Source organism: Mytilus edulis, unplaced genomic scaffold (genome assembly GCF_963676685.1).
Source record: "Mytilus edulis unplaced genomic scaffold, xbMytEdul2.2 SCAFFOLD_1504, whole genome shotgun sequence".
Classification (NCBI taxonomy): domain Eukaryota; kingdom Metazoa; phylum Mollusca; class Bivalvia; order Mytilida; family Mytilidae; genus Mytilus; species Mytilus edulis.
Genome location: NW_027267845.1, coordinates 1 through 24,012, shown reverse-complemented (window position 1 = coordinate 24,012; position 24,012 = coordinate 1). Strand labels below are relative to the sequence as shown.

General features: G+C 32.4%; 1 protein-coding gene across 1 annotated transcript; it reads right to left on the bottom strand.

Annotated features, from left to right (window-relative positions):
- Positions 1 to 2,271: 2,271 nt before the first annotated feature.
- Positions 2,272 to 23,797, bottom strand: LOC139506092 (coronin-6-like; the record flags this gene model as incomplete). The annotated part of the gene is given in 10 exon segments (XM_071295356.1): positions 2,272 to 2,349; positions 4,995 to 5,136; positions 6,393 to 6,631; positions 8,609 to 8,725; positions 9,631 to 9,743; positions 17,555 to 17,753; positions 18,771 to 18,887; positions 20,376 to 20,540; positions 22,043 to 22,189; positions 23,681 to 23,797. Coding segments are annotated over 10 exon segments (1,434 nt in total), but the record flags the coding sequence as incomplete, so codon positions are not given.
- Between the last annotated feature and the right edge of the window lie 215 nt (positions 23,798 to 24,012).

The following is a 24,012-nucleotide window of genomic DNA, read 5'->3' as shown; positions in this document are numbered from 1 at the left end:
ATCAACAATTTTGATCTTTTCCAAAACAACAAAACTTTCGGTCATAAATTATATAATATATACGTAATTTCTGTTTTAAAAAGTTACTTAGGCAAACGTGTAAGTAACAGAAATTTTGATACTGATATCTTAATTTTGTAAACATGTGCATGCCTTATCTGACCTCTTTGTGAATATCCAATATAAATTAGTAAAAAAAGTATGAATGAAAACAGTGAATTAATAAAATTAGCGAATAATGATATATTGTAAATTCATGTTTTCAAAATGGCCATCATTCAAGATGGATACCAAAAAATCAATATATATGAATTCCTCAGATGACAGTCCTTGTCAATTGTGATGAATATACCATATGACTATATAATAATTTCCTGCAGCAAGCGCTTAACTTATAAGTCAAAGTAAACACGGTTACTAAGGAATGGCAAATGTGTGAAGGCAGTATTAAGTTGTACTACTCTATGTTAATGTGGAGGACAATGTGATAGAATATGATAAACAGAGTGTGATTTGACAAAACATGTACATGTACATTTCATTTATTGTTATATATTAGCCAACGTCAATTGAGAACATTTGAGCAGTTGATGTTCTTATAACATTACTTGTATGATATAAAATTCATTTATTATGTCTGCAATCAAGGTTTTTGAAAGTTGTTTCAAATGAACAATATCAACAAAACGAATTATCCAGTAATCAGCTAACTATTATAAACGACAGGTATACACATATTTTCTTGCTTTATTTCTACGTATAAAATAAAATTCTCATGTTATTCTATGTTGAACAAGCGGTTGCACGAATATTGCTTTCAGAGTAATAGTTCATTTTATGATCCTCTTCGTGTCCGCATTTTAATGCTTTTTTGCCCGCTACAAAACAGAAGAATAACTCGGGGGAGGGGGATAGGCTAGCTTTTTGTCCTGTTTATATAGCTCAAACAAATACATTTTTATATATCTTCCACTATGCATTTTTTTTATTATATCGAATCATGACTACATATTTTGGCTTAAAAAAAAAAGATTTTTCAAAATGGCCGCCATTCAATATGGGTAATATTTCAAAACTTTTGTTCTACAAGACAATTGGATTCAGTACTGTTATTCTATCAACCAGATTTCATGTCAATATCTTCTCTAATATAATTTTCATGATTTTCTATTATTAATCTATTGAGATCAAACGGCCGCCATTTTAAAATGGCCGCCTCTTCCGCTAATTTCGATTTTCAGATTGGGTCCATAGCTTAAAATGTTGTCCATGACATATACTACTACTATGCCAAATTTCATGCTTTTACCACAATCTGAGCAATTTTGTCAAAAATCTGCACAAATCGACTGGACTATTTACCCAATTTTTACTTTACACATGTTCTCTTATAATTCTTTTAAATCAAATGCAAAATACTGTGGATTCCTTATTATTCGTTGGATACCAATTTTTTATTTTTTTAGTTTGTACAGGAGAACTATGAATGTACAGGAGAACTATGAATTTAAATGTTCAACGAATTACACACTTTCTATAGGCTCTGTATGCAAAGATTGGCAAAACCACAGCTGTTTTCCTGGATCAAATGTTTAAAATAATTGGAAATAAAATTAGAAATCTGAAATTCATCTATTTCATAGTATTGCATTTATCACATATAAGGGTTTACATAATCAATATGGAAAACATTAAAAACATAAGTAAAAGAATGACAGCAAAATATTATGGCAAAATAAAATATTTATAAGTGGTTCCAATCAAAGAAGTTTGGGGTAGATTTTTCATACGGAAAGTGAAGAAAAGTGCTGGATTATGGTGATTGATTGAAAGGGAAAAAAAATAGGTTCAGGAAAGCAAGAAATTAGGGCACAAAGTAGAACCACAAATACATATCATTTGGCCTGATCACAATCTGGTTGAATTACAGATTGGGTCTCTTAGCTTCACTTATAAGGATCTGACAGTGCACTATTCTACTTGTTCTGCTCTGATGGATATTACATTAGCCAATGAAATTTTAGCTTTCAATTCTTTTAACAATGAAATTTCATCATTCAAATTTTCAGCCAATGACATTTCAGTCTTTTACTTTTTAACCAATGAAATTTCTATCTCCAGAACAACAAAACCTATTGATCTCAAAAGTGTACTTCATAGCAGACGGTCAAACAGAACAATGTCAGATTCTTGTGAGCAAAACATGTGCAGAGAGTCTGTTATTCAACCAGATTGGGCTTGAACAGAACTAAAAGAGGAAGAGATACCCACCTCCACGTCATTAAGTGGTGATTGACAGGGAAGAGCAGAAGGAGGCGGAGTTGACCAGACTTTCTTGACATGAAATTTCTACAAAAGCAGACGACAGGAACAAAGCTTTATATATTAGTTTATATTGTGCAGACAAGATATACATTGAAGCTGTACTGTAAAGTGAGCTATTTTTATCTACAATTTGTGTAAAATAAAAAATTTGAGAGACAAACAGACGACATAACTGAACTTTAGTTTATTGAGATATGCCAACAGCAGGCAATGGGCTATGGAATTTTCTCTGTAAAAAATTTAAAAAAATAAATAAGAAGAAAACATAAAAATATCTTAACATCAAGCAGACATCTAGATTTGATAAAACCTTGCATTGGCCCTTAAATTGTGAATAGAGTAAAAAATTCAATAAAACTAATAAGATCCAAATTATATGAAAACAAACATAAAACTAATTTATTTTCATCAATATTTGTAGGAATTTTGAAGATTTTTTTTTGAAATTTAGCAATGGTAAATTACTGTATCAATTCTTTTTTAAATTATAAATATATATATTTTTTTTAGATGTACAGAGATATACAAAGCTCACTTTTCAGTTTAATACACATATGTATATACATGTATAAATATAAAATCAGGGTTAAATAAAGTGAATGATAAGCAATACCTCATTTCATAACAATCTTCTATACTGTAAATTCAGAAACTATTGCAATGTTTTTATAATTGCAAAAAAATGCAAAAGGGTTGCAGAATTATTGCAATATTTTAAACTCACAATTTGTATTTGAAATTTTCCGTATGAATTAAACAAATTTTTCTCTACATCACAAAATTAAAATCCAGTTTTTGTCGAAATGACAAAATCTCAATTATAAATGCATGCAATAATTTCTGAATTTATAATTAATATTAATGATTATTGAACAATAGAGAAAATTAGCAAAAATTATAACGAATACAGTAAAAATGCTGCATATCAAAGATACATCAAAATTTAGAATGCTATTTTTAATATTTTGTCAAAACCAAGTAATTTATGCAATAAATAAAAACATTGCCAATATTTCTGATTATTCAGTAGAATCTGATAAAAGAACCGATCATAAATAAACTTTGTAATGTAATGAGGGCTGTTCCAGAACAAAATGCTTTGGGGATGAGAACAACCCCCCCCCCCCCCCCCCATTAAAAAAATTTCTTTTTCCTTTTTAAAGACCCCCTAAAAAAATCATTTTACTTTTAAATAAACCAACCCTGAAGATATATTTTTTCTTACTTTTTTTAGCCCCACCCCCTATTATTTTTTTCTCACTTCTACTAATAAATTCATAAAAAATATATAGGAAAATACAGTATTATAAATTCATGTTTCATCAATTTAAGCACCCTGAAACTCCCCACCTGATAAATTTTGGAACAGCCCTTAGAAAAAAATCTGAAAATGAATAATTCTTCAACAAACAGGAAACTGCCAACTAAAAATTTAATCAACAGAACATGGTAACTGCCTCACCACAATCTCTCTTTTCTTAGTTTTAGTTTGTTTGATTATCTCCCTTTTCTCAACATTAGTTTTTGTGGTTATCTCCCTTTTTTGAACATTAGATTGTTCAGTTATCTCCCTTTTCTGCTGTGGAAACAAATTACTGTACAGTATCATTTTGTGTGAAGATACTGTTGCATCATTTATTTTTCGTTGGTTCCAATTTTTGTGGATTTTAAAAAAACAATGTTTTTTTAAGGTGGATATTTATTTTTGTTTTAGTAATAAAACCATCAGGATTCTAACATCAAATTAATTGTAGATATAAAAGTATAGTTAAACTATGAATGACAGAAAGTTTGACTGATTAACTAATGTTTGCTATCATCTAGGATGAAATATAATATTTGGTAATGTGAAGACAGAATGACTAAGGTTAAAGGTCGTCTTCATGTTTCTGATAGAAAGAGCTATAAATTGACAAAAAAGACTTCGATTGATATTTGGTGATAAGATGACAAAGGTAAAAGGTCATCTTCATATTTCCTACTGAAGAAGCTATAAATAGAAAAGCTAGTAAAATTTTAATTGTTACGATTCTACCGATTATATAAGAGATATTATTTCTATCAATAAGCTTCAGCACTATAGCAACTTACATTACTACGATCACATGACACCTGATTAACATAAATTATGTTAGTGTTCTAATTATAGAATTGATGAAATCACAAAATGAAAGTATGTGATATGTCAAGTCTTAGTAATTCTCTGTTGATCCCATTTCTCATCTACACATTTTACCCTAATTTATCATTATTCTGTGATTAAAAATTGACAGAAATCGTAATATTTCCAACAAATGATTCTTTAAGCGTTTCCAGGCCAAAGAGATTAAATACAGGATACAATTTTTTTTTTTTTATCTCAAATAGTATTTTTGGTTCTATCATCCTTAAGAAAGGCAATGAGGGTTAAAAAAAATAACCAAAATCTATGAAATGTATAATATTAACCCACCTCAAACCGTGATGTAACATCAAATTTTTGATTAAAATGCAAAAAACGTCTGTTTGAATAAAAAAAAGTGTAAATAGGTCTGTTTGATTTAAGAAAGTGAAAAGTACATTTAAAGCAAAGCATTGTGGGTAAATTTTTGACAGGAAGACAGAATAACAACAATAAATGTGCCTAGGTTATCAAATAATTCAATGGACAAATTTAAATAAAAAATCACCTCAGGTTCGGAACCAGTAAATCCATTAGTCATTGCATCTTTTGTTGGTGAAACAGGGGACCAGCCTCTCTTTGTTACTTTCTTTTCTTCCTTGTGGCCATTAGTCATACCATTTTTATTTGTGTGGTTCTCAGAAGCTTCACTGAAAGATATTAAACACAATTTGAACTTTGAGCTATTGTTCACTTAAATGACACCCCAACTATCAAGTATTGTGTATTTTGTAATTTTGAATTAATATGCATTATGACTTGGATGTACAGTTGTCTCATTGGCACTCATACTTTCATTTTCTGATTTATATTTTAAAATAAGATCAGTGGAAGTTGAATATGCATCCAACGGTACTATTTTCATTTCTGAAATCTGAAATAAGAAAAATTGAACCCCACCAATTTTTTTTTTCACCTCCCCCTTTCCCTTATTCCAAAAATGATCTCAATTCAAATTTCTAATGGAGTTTTCAACAATAACTACTCATTTAAATACACCATAAAATATTAAATGTCATACAGTCATGATTTAAGTTGATTTAACTACTATTCTGGACAAAGAAAGATAACTCCAACGGTACTGTGTTGTATTTTTTTGTCTACCAAATTTCCTGGATTTCCTGGATATTTAATTTCATAGTTTAGCCAAAGTCTCTGAATATTAAATTAAAGTATTCAGTTAACAGAGAGTTGATGAGCAAAGAATCTGATAACAAATTTTAAGGAAGCTCTTTTTTAAAGTTTCTTAGAAAAATGCAAACAAAATGTTCGATAATTAAAAATCATAATAGATTGAAAGGAACAAATTGATAATCAGAACTTCACCAACAGATCATTTCTGAAGTTATACCTGATAGCACTGAATGATAAGTAATCTTCATTTGTACTGATTCCTTGAAAGGATCTGTAGTATTGATTGAAAATTTTCAATTATATTCAATTATCCAAACACTCGCATATAAAAAATTTAAACCTGACAGTGGCGGATCCAGAACTTTTCCTAAGGGGGGGCCCGCTGACTGACCTAAGGGGGGGGGGACTCCAGTCATGCTTCAATGATTCCCTATATAATCAACCAAATTTTTCCCATGAAAGGGGGCTCCCCCCCCCCCCTAGATCCGCCTATGCCTGATCTAGGTTTTGTGGTAATAAACAATGTGTATAAGTTTCATAACATTTGGTTGAGGCAAACTAAAGAAAGAAAATGGAAACCAAAATTCAAACTTGATCTGTATTTAGTGGTAATAAGCATTGAGTATAAATTTTATAGCTTTTTTTTAAGCCCAATGAAGTGAGAGAATGGAAACCAGTTTTGGGACGTACCTCCAGACAGACGTACAAGGGTAGAACTTAATGACCCCTCGCTACGACAGGGGCATTAAAAGACAAGTTTCTCAAGTTATACCTGACAGCACTGTAAGATACATAATCTTCATTAGTACTGAGTCGTTTCATGTTCTGTAATGATGCAGGTCGTTTGTCTGTCCTCCGTGGCACATCTATCGTACTGGCTCTTGGAGGCATGCCCTGCTTGTTGACAGTTTTATATGTTGTAATGGTCGGAGCCTGATGGATGATATCGTTCTGTTGATTCTGTATGGCAGTTGATGATGTTGTCTTCGGACAATTAGTCACATGACCGTCCTATAAAATACATCGTTAATTTTTACTGTGGATTCATTTATTTTCGTGTGTATCAATTTTCGTGGTTTGAGGAAAACTTGAAAATTTGTGGATATTTTAATTTTTCATGGTTTTGGAAAAGTCTGCATACATTCCTTTAGAAAATTTGTAATTCATGGTTCTCCACATTGCTCCAGTTCCCATGAAATCCACGAAAATTGGTATCCAACAAATGTTAATGAATCCACAGTAGTGTTTTAAGAAAAGAAACAGATAATTATCACTATACACACACTGAAGTTTATTGAAAATGTACGAGACCAAAAAAGATTGAAAATCTTTCAAGCAACCAAACTCTAGCAAGTTTGAATATACTGTAAAGTCAGAAATTATTGCGTGTATTTATTATTGCGATTTTGTCATTTTGGAACACAATGCAATTTTAATTTTCACGATATTGAGATCAATCCTGTTTAATACTGATAAAAATTTTCAAAAATACGGGATTAAATTTTTCAATTATAACCCTGTAGCATTTTTCGCAATAATTTCTGAATTTACAGTATATAGATTTTCCCACGGCATTGAGTGTGATACACTATTAGCATACCCGTAGCCAGGGGGGTTCGGGGGGTTTGGACGACCCCCCCCTTGAAATCAAATAATCACTGTTAAAGTCAATATTTTGTTCAAATTGTGACTGATAAAGTCGGGTTCATGAGTCCAACGAACCCCCCCTTGGAAATTTCTGGCTACGGGCCTGATTAGACTACACTTGTTACATTATGTTGATTCTGTAAGGCTGTTGATGATGTCGTCTGGGACAATTGGTCACATGACCATCCTATAAAATACATTGTCGTGATGTACTTATACATAACATAGAGTAAAATAGAATGAGTATTAAAATTAACAAAATCAGGGAGTAAAATAGAATGAGTATTAAAATTAACAAAAACAGGGAGTAAAATAGAATGAGTATTAAAACTAACAAAAACAGAATAGAATTGCTAAGTCCCACTGCTTGGAAAAAATTTCAATAATAAATTGATTTTTTTAATTAAAATAAAAAATCAAAACATCACCAAGAGGTTATATTCTGATGTTATACCTGATAGCACTGTGAGATACATAATCTTCATTAGTACTGAGTCGCTATAAAATTGTTATGATGTTGTAGTATACAATGAGCAGGGGCGGATCCAGCCATTTATAAAAAAGGGGGGTTCCCAATCCCACAGTAAAGGGGGGGGGGGGGGGTTCCAGCTATATGCTCCCATTCAAATGCATTGATCGGCCAAATAAAAGGGGGGTCCCAACCCCAGAACCCCCCCTTTGGATCCGCCAATGATGAGCATGAAAAGTAACCAAAAAATGTCTCATATATTGATGGTGCTGTCGGTGTAAAAGTGTAATGTTGAAGGTAAAAAATGAGTAAAATACAGAATTTGTTACTGAAAATCGATTTCGTTCCTTCAGATGTTAATTCTTGATTTTAAAGATTAGCTTCTGTCCAAGTTTTTTAACAATCCATAAAGGTTAACTAAAAATGCCTGACGATCTGCAAATTTTAATTGCAAAGCACTAAAGTAAAATATGAGAAAAATGGTAAAAAAAGTTCAAAATGAAGACAAGTCAAATCTATGTCTTTCTTCCAAAATATGAATGTTGTTTTTTACAAGAATGTTGTTTTTCACAAAAATGCTGTTTTTCACAAGAATGTTGTTTTTCACAAGAATGTTGTTTTTCACAAGAATGTTATTTTTTACCAAAATGTTGTTTTCACAAAAATGTTTATGTTTTAAATACTATTTTTTTAGTAAGATAACAAGGATTGCAAAACTCTTTTAAGCAAACAAACTTAAGTAAGTTTTAATATATGCATATATCTATCATAAGCGAGAAAACTAACTAAAGCATTGACACCAACACTTATTTTAACACGATATCCATACATTAGCTGTTAGTGAGGGTTTAGGTTTAAGGGAGATAACTCACCATCATTGACACCATAACTGGTTCCCTGTTTTGACCTGCTATCCATTCATCAGCTGTCAATGAAGGTAACATACTGGATGTATTTGGATAAATATCACTGTGGAACTGTGAAGAAACCTGCAAACGAAAATAATTTTTTACATATCAAATACAATAAACCTATTCAATTTTGTTAGCAATTTTTAAAGCAACTTTTGCAATATAAGAATGACATGATATTGTTTAGGGATGTTTGCTTCTCTTATTTTCAGATATTCTGAATCTGTCTGTTTTACCCATATACTGTGGATTCATTAATATTTGTTGGATACCAATTTTCGTGGCTTTCGTGGGTACAGGGGAACCACGAATTTAAATATTCAACAAATTACAAATTTTCTAAAGGAATATATGTATACTTTGCTAACACCACGAAATTAAATATCCACGAATATGCAAATTTTCCTCAAACCACGAAAATCGGTACCGAGGAAAATAAATGAATCCACAGTAGTGTGATTAAATTTATTTTTAATTGCCATAATTGCAGCAGGATAGGTTAGGAAATATATAAACTTGCATTTAATAGCATTATCTTTATGCAGAATTTTCTGAAATTGCATCAATAAATTTCATATTTGTGTCAGTTGTTCGTCAATTTCAATAATAAATGAGTGCAAGAAAGTTTAGAATGGCAACGATTTCGCTGAACAGGTATATATGATCATTTACTGGCCAGCTGAAGTCCGCCTCTGGATGTGGGATTTTTTACCCTGTGCTTAAGACCCATTGATGGCCTTGGACTGTTTTATGCTCTTTACTCAGGTGTGAACTCTATAACTCTATCGTCATCACCTGACACCATTCTCTATTCTAAATTTATTATACTGTGGATTCATTAATTTTCGTGGGTACCAATTTTCGTGGATTAAGGAAAACTTGCATATTCATTGAACATTGAATTTCGTGGTTTATCTGTACCCACGAAATCCACGAAAATTGGTATCCAACGAATAATAATGAATCTACAGTATATAATTTACCTTTCTTGGGACTATCATTGATATTGGCTCTATAACATCCTTGCCTGAGTGTAGTTTATAAAATCGCATTACTTCACATCTACTGGTATCACAGCCTCTCTTTGGCATCACACCTGGAAAGATATAATTTGTTATCATAGGTACCATGCTTGTAATTTATACGCAAGACACACAGTTTTCGTCTACATAAGTAAGACTCATCAGTGATGCTCAGATTAATTTATACACCAGACGTGCATTTTATCTACATATATAAGAGTATTAAGACTCATCAGTGACGCTCAGATCAAAATAGTACATATTGTTTGACAATGCTATTCATATTTCAACTTCAAAATTAAACCTATACAAGAACTTGCTCTAAGCAAACCCCTAATTAGAGTTCCAGCCGATTCCACTGAGTGTGTAGCCAAAGGTAATATCATTGGTTAGCTTGCTTGTTTGCTGAACCGTGAAGTCATTGTTAGGTTAGGTAAACTACCCTACTTTATAAGTAGACTAGTCCTACAGAAAACCAATCTATCTGTCTGTTGGACTATGCTACTTTGAAAGTAGGGTAGTATACCTCACCTAATAATGACTTCACGGTTCAGCTAACAAGCAAACTAACCAAAGATATTACCTTTGGCTACACACTCAATGGAATCTGCTGTAAAAGTATTGTAAAACAGGAGGTAGGTGTCTGACAAATACAACACATCACTAATAAGCTGCTGAACAAATATGAAGTCATTCTGTTCTGACAGTAATTTTGGCAAGTAGGAAGTAGATATTTTTAAAGATTAGAAAAGTGCACATACAATTAAATTCGAAAAAATTGTGACGAAAATATATGTTATACAATTGCGATAAAAATACTTATCAAGAATGTGTCCTTTGTCATGTTTGTACACAGGACACAGATGGATTCATGACAAAATTCTGTTTTGGTGATGGTGATTTGTTGGTAGATCTTACTTTACTGAACATTCTTGATGCTTATAATTATCTCTATCTATAATGAACTTGGGCCTGGAGTTTCAGTGGAAATTATTTTGTAAAAAATTTACAAAATTTACAAAAATTGTTAAAAATTGATTATAAAGGGCAATAATTCCTTAAGGGGTCAATTGACAATTTTGGTCATGTTGCCTTATTTGTAGGTCTTACTTTGCTGAACATTATTGCTCTTTACAGTTTATCTCTATCTATAATAATATTCAAGGTAATAACCAAAAGCTGAATTTTTGTCTTAAAATTAGCAATTCAGGCAGAAACCCAACAACGGGTTGCCTGAATGGTCTGAAAATTTAAGAGCAGATAGATCTTGACCTAATGAACAATTTTATCTGTGTAAGATTTGCCCGAAATGCTTTGGGTTTAGATATACAAGCCAAAACTGCCATTTTACCCTATGTACTATTATTAGCCATGTCGGCCATCTTGGTTTGCAGGCGGGGTCATCAGACACAATTTTTACACTACATACCCTAATGGGGAAATTCATCTTAGTAGTTTTAGAAGAGAAGATTTTTGTAAAAGATAACAAAAATTTAGGAAAAATTGTTAAAAATTGACTATAATAGGGCAATAACTCCCCCTTTCGCCGATGAGTCCCGGTTTACCGGGATTCACGCTTCAGACAGCTGAAGATGAGTCCCGTTTTACCGGGATCGGAATACCTCTTTTACATTTCCCGCTCAAAACAGTGCAAAAATGAGTTATCTTTCTTTGATGAATACCCGGATGAAAGTGTAAACATGTCGCTTCCACTTGTTGAAAACCGTGTCAAAATCAGAGGAAATTTACGGAATTTACGAGAATTTGAAATGAGGGAACATTTTTTTTGAAAGAATATGGAAGAATTGAAGCCAAACTAGTATACTTTTTTGACATAAAATGTCGTTTTATGTTCAAAACACTTGGAATGGACATCGTTCAGTGTGAGGAATTTGTACAGCCTCATAAAATTTTTCAAAATTTTGCCGTTTTGGGTTAAAAAATTACGATTTGGGGTCAAGGAGCAGAATTTTGAGAATTTCACCTCAATAATGCCGAAAATTTGAAAATTTTAATATTTTATGAAGAAAAAATTATCAAAACATGAACAAAACTGTGAACATAGTGTTAGTGAAAGAAATAAATACATAAATAACTACAAACAAGTTTTTATTGACATTTATTATGAAGATCTCCCACTTAAGTTATAGTAGCCAGGGAAGCCATCGTCTCAGAGTAGCTTCAGTCTGGGCAGCAATCGGTGAAAGGGTTAATGGGTCAACTGACCATTTTGGTCATGTTGACTTATTTGTAGATCTTACTTTGCTGAACATTTTTGTTGTTTACAGTTTATCTCTATCTATAATAGTATTCATTTCAATACGGCAAAATTTCCTTAAAATTACTAATTCAGGGGCAGAAACCTAACAATAAATTGTCCGATTTATCTGAAAATTTCAAGGCAGATAGATCTTGACCTGATAAACATTTTTACCCCTTGTCAGATTTGCTCAATGCTTTGGTATCAGAGATATAAGCCAAAATCTACATTTTACCCCATTGTTCTATTTTAGGCCATGGCGGCCATCTTGGTTGGTTCGCCGGGTCACCGGACACATTTTTTTAACTAGATACCCTAATGATGATTGTGGCCAAGTTCGGTTAAATTTGGCTAGTAGTTTCAGAGGAGAAGATTTTTGTAAAAATTTATGGACACCGGACGACGGACGACAGACGCCAAGTGATGAGAAAAGTTCACTTGCCCCTTTGGCCAAGGTGAGCTAAAAAGAGAAAATATGAAAAACTGTTAAGCTAATATTTGTTGAAAAGACAAACAGACAAGGTGATTGCAATATAATCCCAAAATAGAGGGAGATATAATAATATTTAGTTACTTATCTCAAGGATTTGTATAGTAAGAAGGATTGGAATCTCGTGGGCTTTTGCATAGACTGTAGTATAATATCTTCTGCGGCGCGAGATTTTGTGAGATTACCCGTGATGCATCTGGAAAATGCTAAACAGCTCTGATTAATGGCTGACATTTGCATCACCTAAACAAATAGACATCGATATGTAAGTATCTACAATCTATATTTATCAAATATTATGCTTGAAATAAGAAGTTTAAAATGGTTCTGGTGTTATGAATAACTTTTACGATCGCAGAAAGAATACACGGCTCCATAGAATGAATTTGCATATTGACCGAAGTGACCTCACCCTATCACGCCTATTGGGCGGTCCTAACATCATTTTCTATTTTTATACTCCTTCCTCAAAAAACGGAGATGAGTGAAAATATTTATATTTTCTGATAGATATAGGATTTCTTCGTGTATTGAATAAATTTCGTTGTGATTGGTGCAGTAGTTTTCCTATTTTTTCCTTTTTTTTTGAGTTGATTACAATAAAAATGGCGTTCTGGAGCAAAAATGGGGGTGGCTTCGGAAAAATGAATAAAGTTTTTCAATTGGCCTAGATTAATGTTCAAACATGTTTACAAACGTAAAACATTGGTGATAAAGTGTATTGAAGAAATCTCAAACCGCTAAATAAGGGAATTGTGATACTTTTTTGTCTTTAAAAATCAATGTGGTTCTCAGATGAATCGCAATTTACCAGGTCTAAATTGGGAGGGGATCCAGTTGTCATAATAATCTGATACTTCCTTCCTGATAATATACTGAAGTGAAATTGTTAAACCATGTGTTTTGAAATAGTTTTACATCAATTTTAACTAGCCATGTTCCATAGAAAACTCTATAGATTTGCCTTTGCCGATGTGGAAAGGGACAATGCATGGATGGTAATCTTTTCAAATGTTCAGCCCAATGTTAAACAGCATCATGATATTGTGAGTACATTGTGTCCAACTGTACAAATGAATGTACATTTTTACTGACATCAAAATATTATACCAACACGGCTCATCTACTTTAATGCCTTTAATGATGTATAGGTAGTGCTGTTTTTGTCTTCATTATAAATCACTGCCCCCCCCCCCCCCCCCCCTAGGCCTTTATTATGCATGTTATTATTATTGACCCCCTTCTCTATCTGGCATTTTGCTAGGCTAAATAATGTTTTCCTGCAACAACTTCAAATCAAACAATGAAAGATGTTTTCCTGCAACGGTGTCAAAGCAAAAATCAAAATAGCCTTGCAAGATTTTTTCCTGCAACGGGGTCAAAGCAAATAATTAAAATAGCAAGACTTCATAATTTTTTTAAACCTGTGCATTACAAATGTACCTGAGCTTTATCTTTTGTAGATCGAACTGCTCATAACTATACTTCAGTCAAGTCCAGTTAGAGTTTTATATATTATTATTGCCACATGTAACTATATTACACCTTTTTTTTTCAGTATTTTCCAAAATGCTCAAACTGGTGAATGCTAAGAAGAAAAGTCTAGGCACAAGGAATCAAGTCCCCAAAAAAGTCTAAGCAGTTGTGTGCTAACCTAACAGCAGTTGACCATTCATGCACTAATCATGTGGACTTATATATATATATATGGCATGCCTTCAAATAGAAATAGAAATACAAGTGTATCGGTACAACTGAATGCCACTTTTGACCAGAATGTTCCTCTGAATATCATTTATGGAGGATATACCAACAATGTTTCATGGGATCATTAACATTCAATCTCTTATATATACCAACACGTGAAAGCTACGCTTTGTGTGTAGGGAACTTTGATAGTGACTTGATAGATGATCATGTGATACCTGGGTTAAATTGTATTATTTCTATATTTTTAGCATAAAAAAAATAAATCATTGAAAATCTTTTTTAAATTCCATTACATGCCAGATTTATTTAATATTTCAAATCTGCTCGGTGTTGAGTGTACTATGTATATTGACGATGTACATGTATGTGTAGTAAAATAAGCAAGGAGACATGGGATATGATTGAAATAAGACAACCATCCATCCAATATCAAATGAAGATTTTAAAAACTAGTAGTCTACATGTACAATGATTGAATTAATGAATGCATGTCAACCACCATCAACAAAACCCATGCAGCATAGTAGGTCGTTAAATATTATCACATGAAACCAATAGCCCATACATAATAGATGCACAAAAAAATAGTTTTTGTACCAAATTTAAAATTAAGACATAACAGTAAAGAGATGCGGGATCTGGTATGATTGCCAATCGAATGAGACAGCTCAGTTCACCAAAGAAACAAATGATGTTGATGTAAGCAATTATTTAATCTATAAAAATTGTTTTACATGTATATTCGTAACTGTGAGCTATAAAGTCAATACATGTACAAGGCAAAATTGTACAAAAAGTATCTTCTGTTAGACAATAACCATTTTATAGTTATCATGTACATGTTAACAAAGTCATTTATTGTAAAAATAGTTTTTATACCAAATTTGAAGTTAAGACCTAAGAGTAAAGAGATGTGGTATGATTGTCAATCGAATGACTGAGACAGTTCAGTTTACCAAAGATCAAATGATGTTGAAGTACCGGTAAGCAATTATTCAATCAATCCTTGATAGACAAAAGTCAGTGTTGTACATGTATATTAGTAATTGTGCGCTATAAAGTCAATACAAGGCAAAATTGTACAAAAAAGTATCTTCTGTTACACAATAAACATTTTAGTTATGTTTACAAAGACATTTATTGATAAATATCTATAGACGCTACAGTCTAGACCAAGGATCCGGATATTTTTTCACCTAATTTCGGTCATTTTCATACAACTTAAAAGTTGATGCCCCTTTTCAAAAAATGATTGTCAAAATCACATTACTGCATGAGACTCATTTTGAGTATGCTCATACTCGATCGTCATGTTCGTAGCATCAACAAACTTGTTTCACTGTTGCATCGCATTTACTTCATGATTTGTCCTACCATTTTCCAAAAATCGTTCAAGAGCAATTAAGGGAAGGCAACAGTTTATAAATAAAATGATTTTAATGACTCAAAACGATAATATTCTCAGTTATTGCTTACGTTTCCTTTGATTCTGAAGTCAAAATTCAAACCGGATGTACTGCGACAATACTAAAATGAACAATTCCGGACTCATTTCCGGGATTAGTTTTGTTTATCCAAATCACAGGAAATCATCGGCTTTTTAATATTTTACCTTTAATAGTGTAAGCATATTAATTAAAATAGTTGCACTAGCTTTATTTAGGATGAAATTATTTTATATTTACAATTAATTGTCTAAATCTGTGGAAGAGAATTTCAAACATGCGTATTACATAGTAAACAAAGCACGTGTGTTAGAAGTAAAAAAATATTTTTTTCTATGAAATTTAACCAAGTTTTTATTTAATTTTAAATCATAATTGACAATTGTCTGACCTGTTGAGTAATTAAATAATGAAGCCAGTTGGTATGGAATTTTTATTTCTTTATAATAATAGTTTGGAGCTTGTGATTAATTGCCAGGTGTGAATTAAAAACACAGGTAAAGAGATTAGCAATCATTAGCCAATAGCTCCCCGAGGCATTAATATAGTTATTAGGAGGGCCCTCAGGATTATAACACTATAATGAAGTGGCAGTTTAATTACAGGAAGTCGATAACAAACAAAAATATGTTCAAAATGGCGATTTTGAAAGTCGATCTCAACGAAATGACCGAAATTATTACGGTTGAAAAATAAAATTTGACCTAAATCCCAATTAAAAGTTTAGGACATTATAGTTTCAGTTTAGGACATGACTGGCAAATATGACCGTTTCCGGACCCTTGGTCTAGACCTAGAAAGCCCTAGAAAGCATGAAAGTTACAGACAGAAAAGTATTGCTTTTGTTTTAATACTTGATGTAAACTGCTGTTACGTACCTGCTTAATATAGGGAATCACCGAAGCGTGACTGGAGCCCCCCCCCCTTTTTAAGCAGTCAGTGGGCCCCCATTTATGTAAATTTCTAGATCCACCAGTGGTACCTCATATGAAAGTGTACCGATGTATAATCAGAAAAAGATAGTCTTCTTTGATATATGACAAGTCACTCTTCAAGTTAATTTCTGTATTATACATAACCAGGAATAATTCCATGACTGACTACTTGAGAGGCCGTACATGTATGACAGAGAGCTGACACTATAAAGTTGCCCTATTAATTCATGCACAAATTGATGAAAGTGCTCTGATGAGAAACAAAAGTGCATTTAAAGATGTAATGTTATTAGTACAATTAAAAAAATTTGCTTGCATTGATAATTTATAACACACTGGCTAACGTTTCTTTTATTCCTATATGTTTATGATGATTGAAACCTGCTACAGTAACATGCAGAGGCAGTTTTATAGGGTTTACCAGTGGGCTCCCTCTTCAACAGTACTTGTTCCAAACTTATGATAATGACTAGCCACTGACATATGTATAAAACGCAATGCAGTAATTCGTCCTGAAGTGTGTGGTCAGTTCTTTTTTGCCACAAAAATTGTTTTGCACCTGTTTCCCGAGATTGATGGTTTCCGAAGATGCAAATTTGCATGTATAGTTATAATGATATAATTTACAAGAAAAAGATTTTTTTTTAATTTCTTTGACTGAAAATAAAAAATTACAGAAGTTAACATACATTGACATACAAACACACTGTCAACTGTCGTTATACACCTTCCATCAAATAAAACAGTTAAATTATGCTTTTTCGTCAATTGAAACTTGAGTGAAAATCAATAATGATTACATTTTAAAAGAATGAATAAAGTCCTTAACCATTACAACATTGTCTATACGTGACAAAAATAAGAACACAACTCGATGCATGTGTACAAAAAAATCGCGTTCCGATATCGTAAGTGACGAGTAGTAGTAGTAGTAATAGTGGCGAGTACCGAAGTCTCGCCGCGGAAGAGATTACGATAAACCGCAGGATTCCAATCCTTCTTACTATACAAATCCTTGCTTATCTGTATATTCAACATTTCTTACCTAAACTCCGCTGTGGGTAGGAAGACATGAAGGCGTTGAGGAAATAACAATTTGATTGGTCGTCAATTTCATAATATCGTATATTGCTATCGCCTTTGCCTGCTAAATACATGACTCTATTGTCCCGATCGTAATATGGTAACAAAATCCCGTTAGACGTGTCTATTGTGTTGTTGAATAATGACTTGCTAAACTTCCTCTGAAAAAGACAGAAAATTATTATTTTATTGAAATTTAATACTGTAAATTCAGAAATATATGCGATGTTTTAATTATTAAGAAAAATGTGACAGGGTCATAATCGCAATAATTTAAACTCACATTTTTTTTTACATAGGAATTAAACAGGATTTTTTCAATATCAAAAAAATTAAAATGACAAAATAGCAATAATAAATGCACACAATAATTTCTGAATTCACAGGATTGGAATTATATTTCTAAACACACTTGTATTTACAGGTCAATGAAATTACAAAAGTTTAATTTTTGTGTGTAAAACTGTACACTTTTTCTGATTCAGCTACTTTGCATTCCTTTAGTATCAATTTTCATCGACTGAAGACAAATTTTTATCAATTTTCATCGACTGAAGACAATTTTTTATGGACTTTTTATTACTTACTTTTGCCACAGTCTACATACAGGCAAACTGAAAATTTGCATATTGTTGGACATTTAAAATTGAACTTAAACTGTACCCAAGTAAATAAGAAAATTAGAAAACTATAATTAATAATGCATCCTCAGTTTGCCAATTACTGTAGAATTGGATTCATTTATTTTAGTGGGTATCAATTTTTCGTGGCTTGCTAAAAACATGCTTTTTGTATTTGATTTAGTGGTTTTTCCAATCTCTGTATACATGGCCTATTGAAAATATGTTATTCTTTGAGCATTTGAATTCTTGGTTCAAATGTACCCATGAAGCCCATGAACATTGTTATCCGTTTGAAATTTTAATATAAGTGCCTTCTGATTTAATTAATTCTGGAAAAGCCCTGAAGAATTTATCATGTGCTGTGTTTTTTATATCCGATTGTTGATTATAGCAATTTGCCATTTAGAAGCCTTTATGTTTAATTTTGTCATTGGTTTCCTCACATGGTGAACTTTCTGTTTTTGTTTATTTTCAGAAATAAAGGGGAGATAATTTGAAGATTTTTTTGGGGTCTATTATTCACCATGTTACCAAAGTAGAATATCATATACTCACAATATCCCAGACAGCAAGTTCTCTACTACTTGATCTTGTCATACCACATGTAAATATTCTATTATTATCTACAAATACTGATTTAGACGATCGGTTACCATCATGGCCTTGACATTCCTACAAGAAGAAAGAATATTTTAGGGCTATTCCATTAAAATGCAAGTGGGAGGGTAGGAAGGAAAGTCTCATTATCAAATGTGGGCAATAGGTCTTTTTTCAGTATGAGTCTATAACCATTATGCAATATTTTCTAAAAATTGTTCTTGGTTGTAGGGATATTTTGAAAGTCCCTTCCTACTCCCCCCCCCCCCTTTTCCACACACACACATACATTTTAATGGAATAGCCCTCATTCTTTAACAAGGTTTTTATCTGCAGGAAAAGTCCAACATTGTATACATCAAATATGAAATCATTAAATTCGGCCTTTTCCATAATGCTGTTTCTGTTATGTACTGTAAATTCAGAAATTAATGCGAGGTTTTTATTATTGCGAAAAATGCGACTGAGTTGTAACCGCAATAATTTAAACTCGCATTTTGATATATTTTATATGAATTTAACAGAATTTTTCTCAAAATCGTAAAAATTAAAATCGCATTTCTGTCTAAAATGACAAAATCGCAATAATAAATGCACGCAATAATTTCTGAATTTACAGTAGTTGGAAAAAAGAAATTTAATAATATATTTACAACAACCATTACTAAAGATGTCCTGCAAAAATTTTAGTTGCATATTTCTGTATTATTGCTTTACAAGACATAGAATATTTATCGCTATTTTACAAAATTTTCATTAAATCTGACTGACTGATAATTTTTTTCTCAGCACAGTGGAGAGATTTGAAAAATTATCGCTCAAAACTAAGGGAGCACGTGCCATTGTCAACGAAATAAATAACGTTGTCACAAGTAAAATAGCGATAAACAGATTATCATTAGTCATTTCAACTTGATTGCTTTTCTCACTTACGACGTACCGGCTCAAGCGAGAAAACTGATCTTGTTAAGATCGCCAACAATAATCTATAAATATTGCAACTAGATCTCTCCTTGATAGTTCTGTTGAATGGCTAATATTTTATTGTTTCTGTTTAACAGACTTGGGTCGATTTAGAGCTAGATAATTTGTAAAGACACATGTCTATTGTGTTTTGTAGAAACTGTATGCTAGATATTGTTTTAGTAACTGTCTCATTGTTGTATACGCACATATCCTATATTAAGATGGTACATATTACTACAGGGAAATTAAAAAAAAAATCTGTAAAAATTAGCTGAACATTCTAATGGCATTCTATTGTTGAGGAAATATTAAGCTTTTAAATGTTCAAAATTGGTGTAAGTCAAACTGCTATATGCTCAATGAAAATTTCACAATAAAGTGTGGTTAAAATTTTTTTTTTTTTTAATTTTTTGAAGGGCAAGTTAATATTTTGTCAAAATTTTATGAAAATTAAACGAGCCAAATTAATTTTAGTGAAGGTGTTGGCTACCACCTTAATAACAAAAAAATCAGCATATTATCCCTTCAAACATGTCCAACACTTGCTAAAATGGTAACTTTTTAAATTTTAATTGATTAAATGTTACAAGTTCTTACCATTGCAACACTTCCTGTTCTGGGATCGAGAACTCTGATCTGTTTATCTTTACATGTAGTACAGAACAAGCTACCGTCCGTGTTCCATGATATGGAATAAATACTGTCCGGATGTTCTGAGATGACACTGATGGGTTCTGCCTGTTCAACATTCCATAATATACACTGAAATAAAAATCCATCACATTTAACACATCAGATAAAACATTGTGATATATATTTTTTGGTGGAGTTTGTGTTGATTAGTCTTTAGTTGTCTATGTTGTGGTCTTTATATTTTTTAGCTATGACTTTTATTTTTTATCTATGAGATTGAATGTCCCTCTGGTATCTTTTGCACCTCTTTTACAATAATTTAATTTTGGATGTAATGTGTCTTCTGATTGGCTGACAGTGGTTTGTTTATCATCTCATAGACATAATTCTGTCATGTGACCATGACGTCATCAATGTTTTTTCATGGTTTCAAATGGAATTGAGAATAAAATTATAAAAAATGACTGTAATATGTTTTCTTTCTATTAAAAATAACATAAAAATGTGGTGCACACTTTATAATAACCCGCCATATGTCAGATTAGATACTGGCATATATATATATAGGTTTTGTTCACACATGGAATTTTGTGGAACTGTCTTACCATTGAGAGGTTTAGCTAGCCATAAAACCAGGTTTAATCCTACATTCTCTACATAAGAAAATGCCTGTGCCAAGTCAGGAATATGACAGTTGTTTATCCATTTGTTTGATGTGTTTGAGCTTTTGTTTTTGCCATTTGATAAGGGACTTTCCAATTTGAGTTTTCTTTGGTGTTCTGTATTTTGTTATTTTACTTTTTATAGTGTCATTGAGTGTACTGTAGATTCATTATTATTTGATGGATACTAATTTTCATGCATTTCCTAGGTATAATATTAGTAACATAGTGTGCAAGTGACCTAATACAGTATATATGGGGTCAGTAAATTCCATATGGGGTGAGAGCGAAGCTCGAATCCCCATATGGAATTTACTGACCCCATATATACCGTATTACGTCACTAGCACACTATGTAACGAATTTATCTTACCGACTATCTTAAGGTGTAAAATTTAGACTTTTGAACTATCAAAATGAGCAAGCCAGTCTTCAATACTGTTAGCATTAAGAAACTACTTTCATTGGTCCTATAAGAACATTAGCCAACAATAACAAATTGTTAGGCCTTAACGTGTTTAGTGAATTTATTTCAATCTTAATCATCAATTTCTTCTTCTGTTGAAACCTTTAAGATTATTTCTCATGCAGTTCCGTTTTGTTTTATAAAGGGACGTAACACCACTACTAACGGTGTATGAAATAAGCACCACCTCCCTACTCCCTAATATGGAATATAAAGGGTTGTAACTCCACTACTAACCGTGTATGATATAAGCCCCGCCTCCCTACTAACCTAATATCAAATATACACGGTCTTCAAGCGGACACTTTTAACAATCACATTCATAGAAATGTATAGGAGGTAAGATAAGTCTAAATATTGAGAAGGAACATCTTTTTTAAGGGCATGGTAACAGATTTAGCTAAATCACCCATATCAAATATCCACTAAATTGCTAGCTTCCTCAGTGCACTTAAATAGGTTTCCAAGAAATTAAATGAATGCACTGTATTATCATATAATACCTTATGGTCAAAGCCAGCACTTAGTATGATATTCTCTGCTGTTGGATGCCATTCTATGTATCCAACTCTCCGATGATGGCCGTGGAGATCCACCTGCCATTCTGATAAATTTTTATTAAGGTTGTCTGGAATTTGCCATATCTTTACCTATAATGTAAAAACAAATTATTTAAAATTGAAAATCGCTAAGTTTGAAATATTAGCAACAATTTATAGTAATAAGCTTAAGTTTCATACCATTTGGTGAGGATAACTTCAGTTACAGAACAGAAACCAAAAAATTGTCCATTGGTAAACAAGCATAACTCTAGAACGGTGAAATTGACACCACCATAATGAGCATTTGGTCGGATATTGTCTCTTTGACAAATTCACCATTTCCATTCTCAATTTTACAACTAAAGATAGGTGAAAGTGATGCCGCCCAAATTTAAACTTGATTTGCATTATGTAGTTATAAGCATTGTGTATAAGTTTCATAACATTTGGTTGAGACTAACTAAAGTTAAAGAATGGAAATGAAAAATTCAGCTCCATTTATAAAGGGCCATTAAACTCTAAAACAGTTATAGTGACACCACCCAATTTCAAACTTGATCTGTGTTTTGTGGTAATAAGCCTTGTGTATAAGTTTCATAACATTTGGTTGAGCCAAACTAATGTTATAGAAAGAAAACCAACTTTGGGACCTACAGGCGTACAGATGGACAAGGATAAAACTTAATGCCCCCTCCACCACTTTATCAACATTGTTCTCTGCAATTCAGCAGATCAGTATATAAACCAGTATACATACCAACAAGGGAAATAACTCATATTCAATTGATAATATTTAAACATTTTAATATTCTGACTTTCCGAATTGAGATTCAACAAAGGAGGATATGATGGTTCATTTGCACTTACCGTGCTGTCTTCTGATGATGATGCTATGATATTATCACTAAAGGGACTCCATTTTACTTACCGTGCTGTCTTCTGATGAGGATGCTATGATATTATCACTAAAGGGACTCCATTTTACTTACCGTGCTGTCTTCTGATGAGGATGCTATGATATTATCACTAAAGGGACTCCATTTTACTTACCGTGCTGTCTTCTGATGAGGATGCTATGATATTATCACTAAAGGGACTCCATTTTACTTACCGTGCTGTCTTCTGATGAGGATGCTATGATATTATCACTAAAGGGACTCCATTTTACTTACCGTGCTGTCTTCTGATGAGGATGCTATGATATTATCACTAAAGGGACTCCATTTTACTTACCGTGCTGTCTTCTGATGAGGATGCTATGATATTATCACTAAAGGGACTCCATTTTACTTACCGTGCTGTCTTCTGATGAGGATGCTATGATATTATTACTAAAGGGACTCCATTTTACTTACCGTGCTGTCTTCTGATGAGGATGCTATGATATTATCACTAAAGGGACTCCATTTTACTTACTGTGCTGTCTTCTGATGAGGATGCTATGATATTATCACTAAAGGGACTTCATTTTACTTACCGTGCTGTCTTCTGATGAGGATGCTATGATATTATCACTAAAGGGACTCCATTTTACTTACCGTGCTGTCTTCTGATGAGGATGCTATGATATTATCACTAAAGGGACTCCATTTTACTTACCGTGCTGTCTTCTGATGAGGATGCTATGATATTATCACTAAAGGGACTCCATTTTATGTCTAAGACTGCTCCTGAATGACCACACACTCTAGGAACACTAAACTCTACTCTACCAGTCTGCAAAAACAAAGATTGAAAGACATAAGTATAAAACTCTAGTTATATTGAACTCTTAAACTATATAACTGTCAGTCTGAAAAGAAGCTTGTAAATCAGTGGAAAACTTTGTTAATGTCTGTTGTATTCTTTTCTGTAATTATATAGTTATAAATGAGGGCCCTCATGGGGTTTTTGATTATGTGATTACTTGGCCGTTTTTTTAATGATTATTT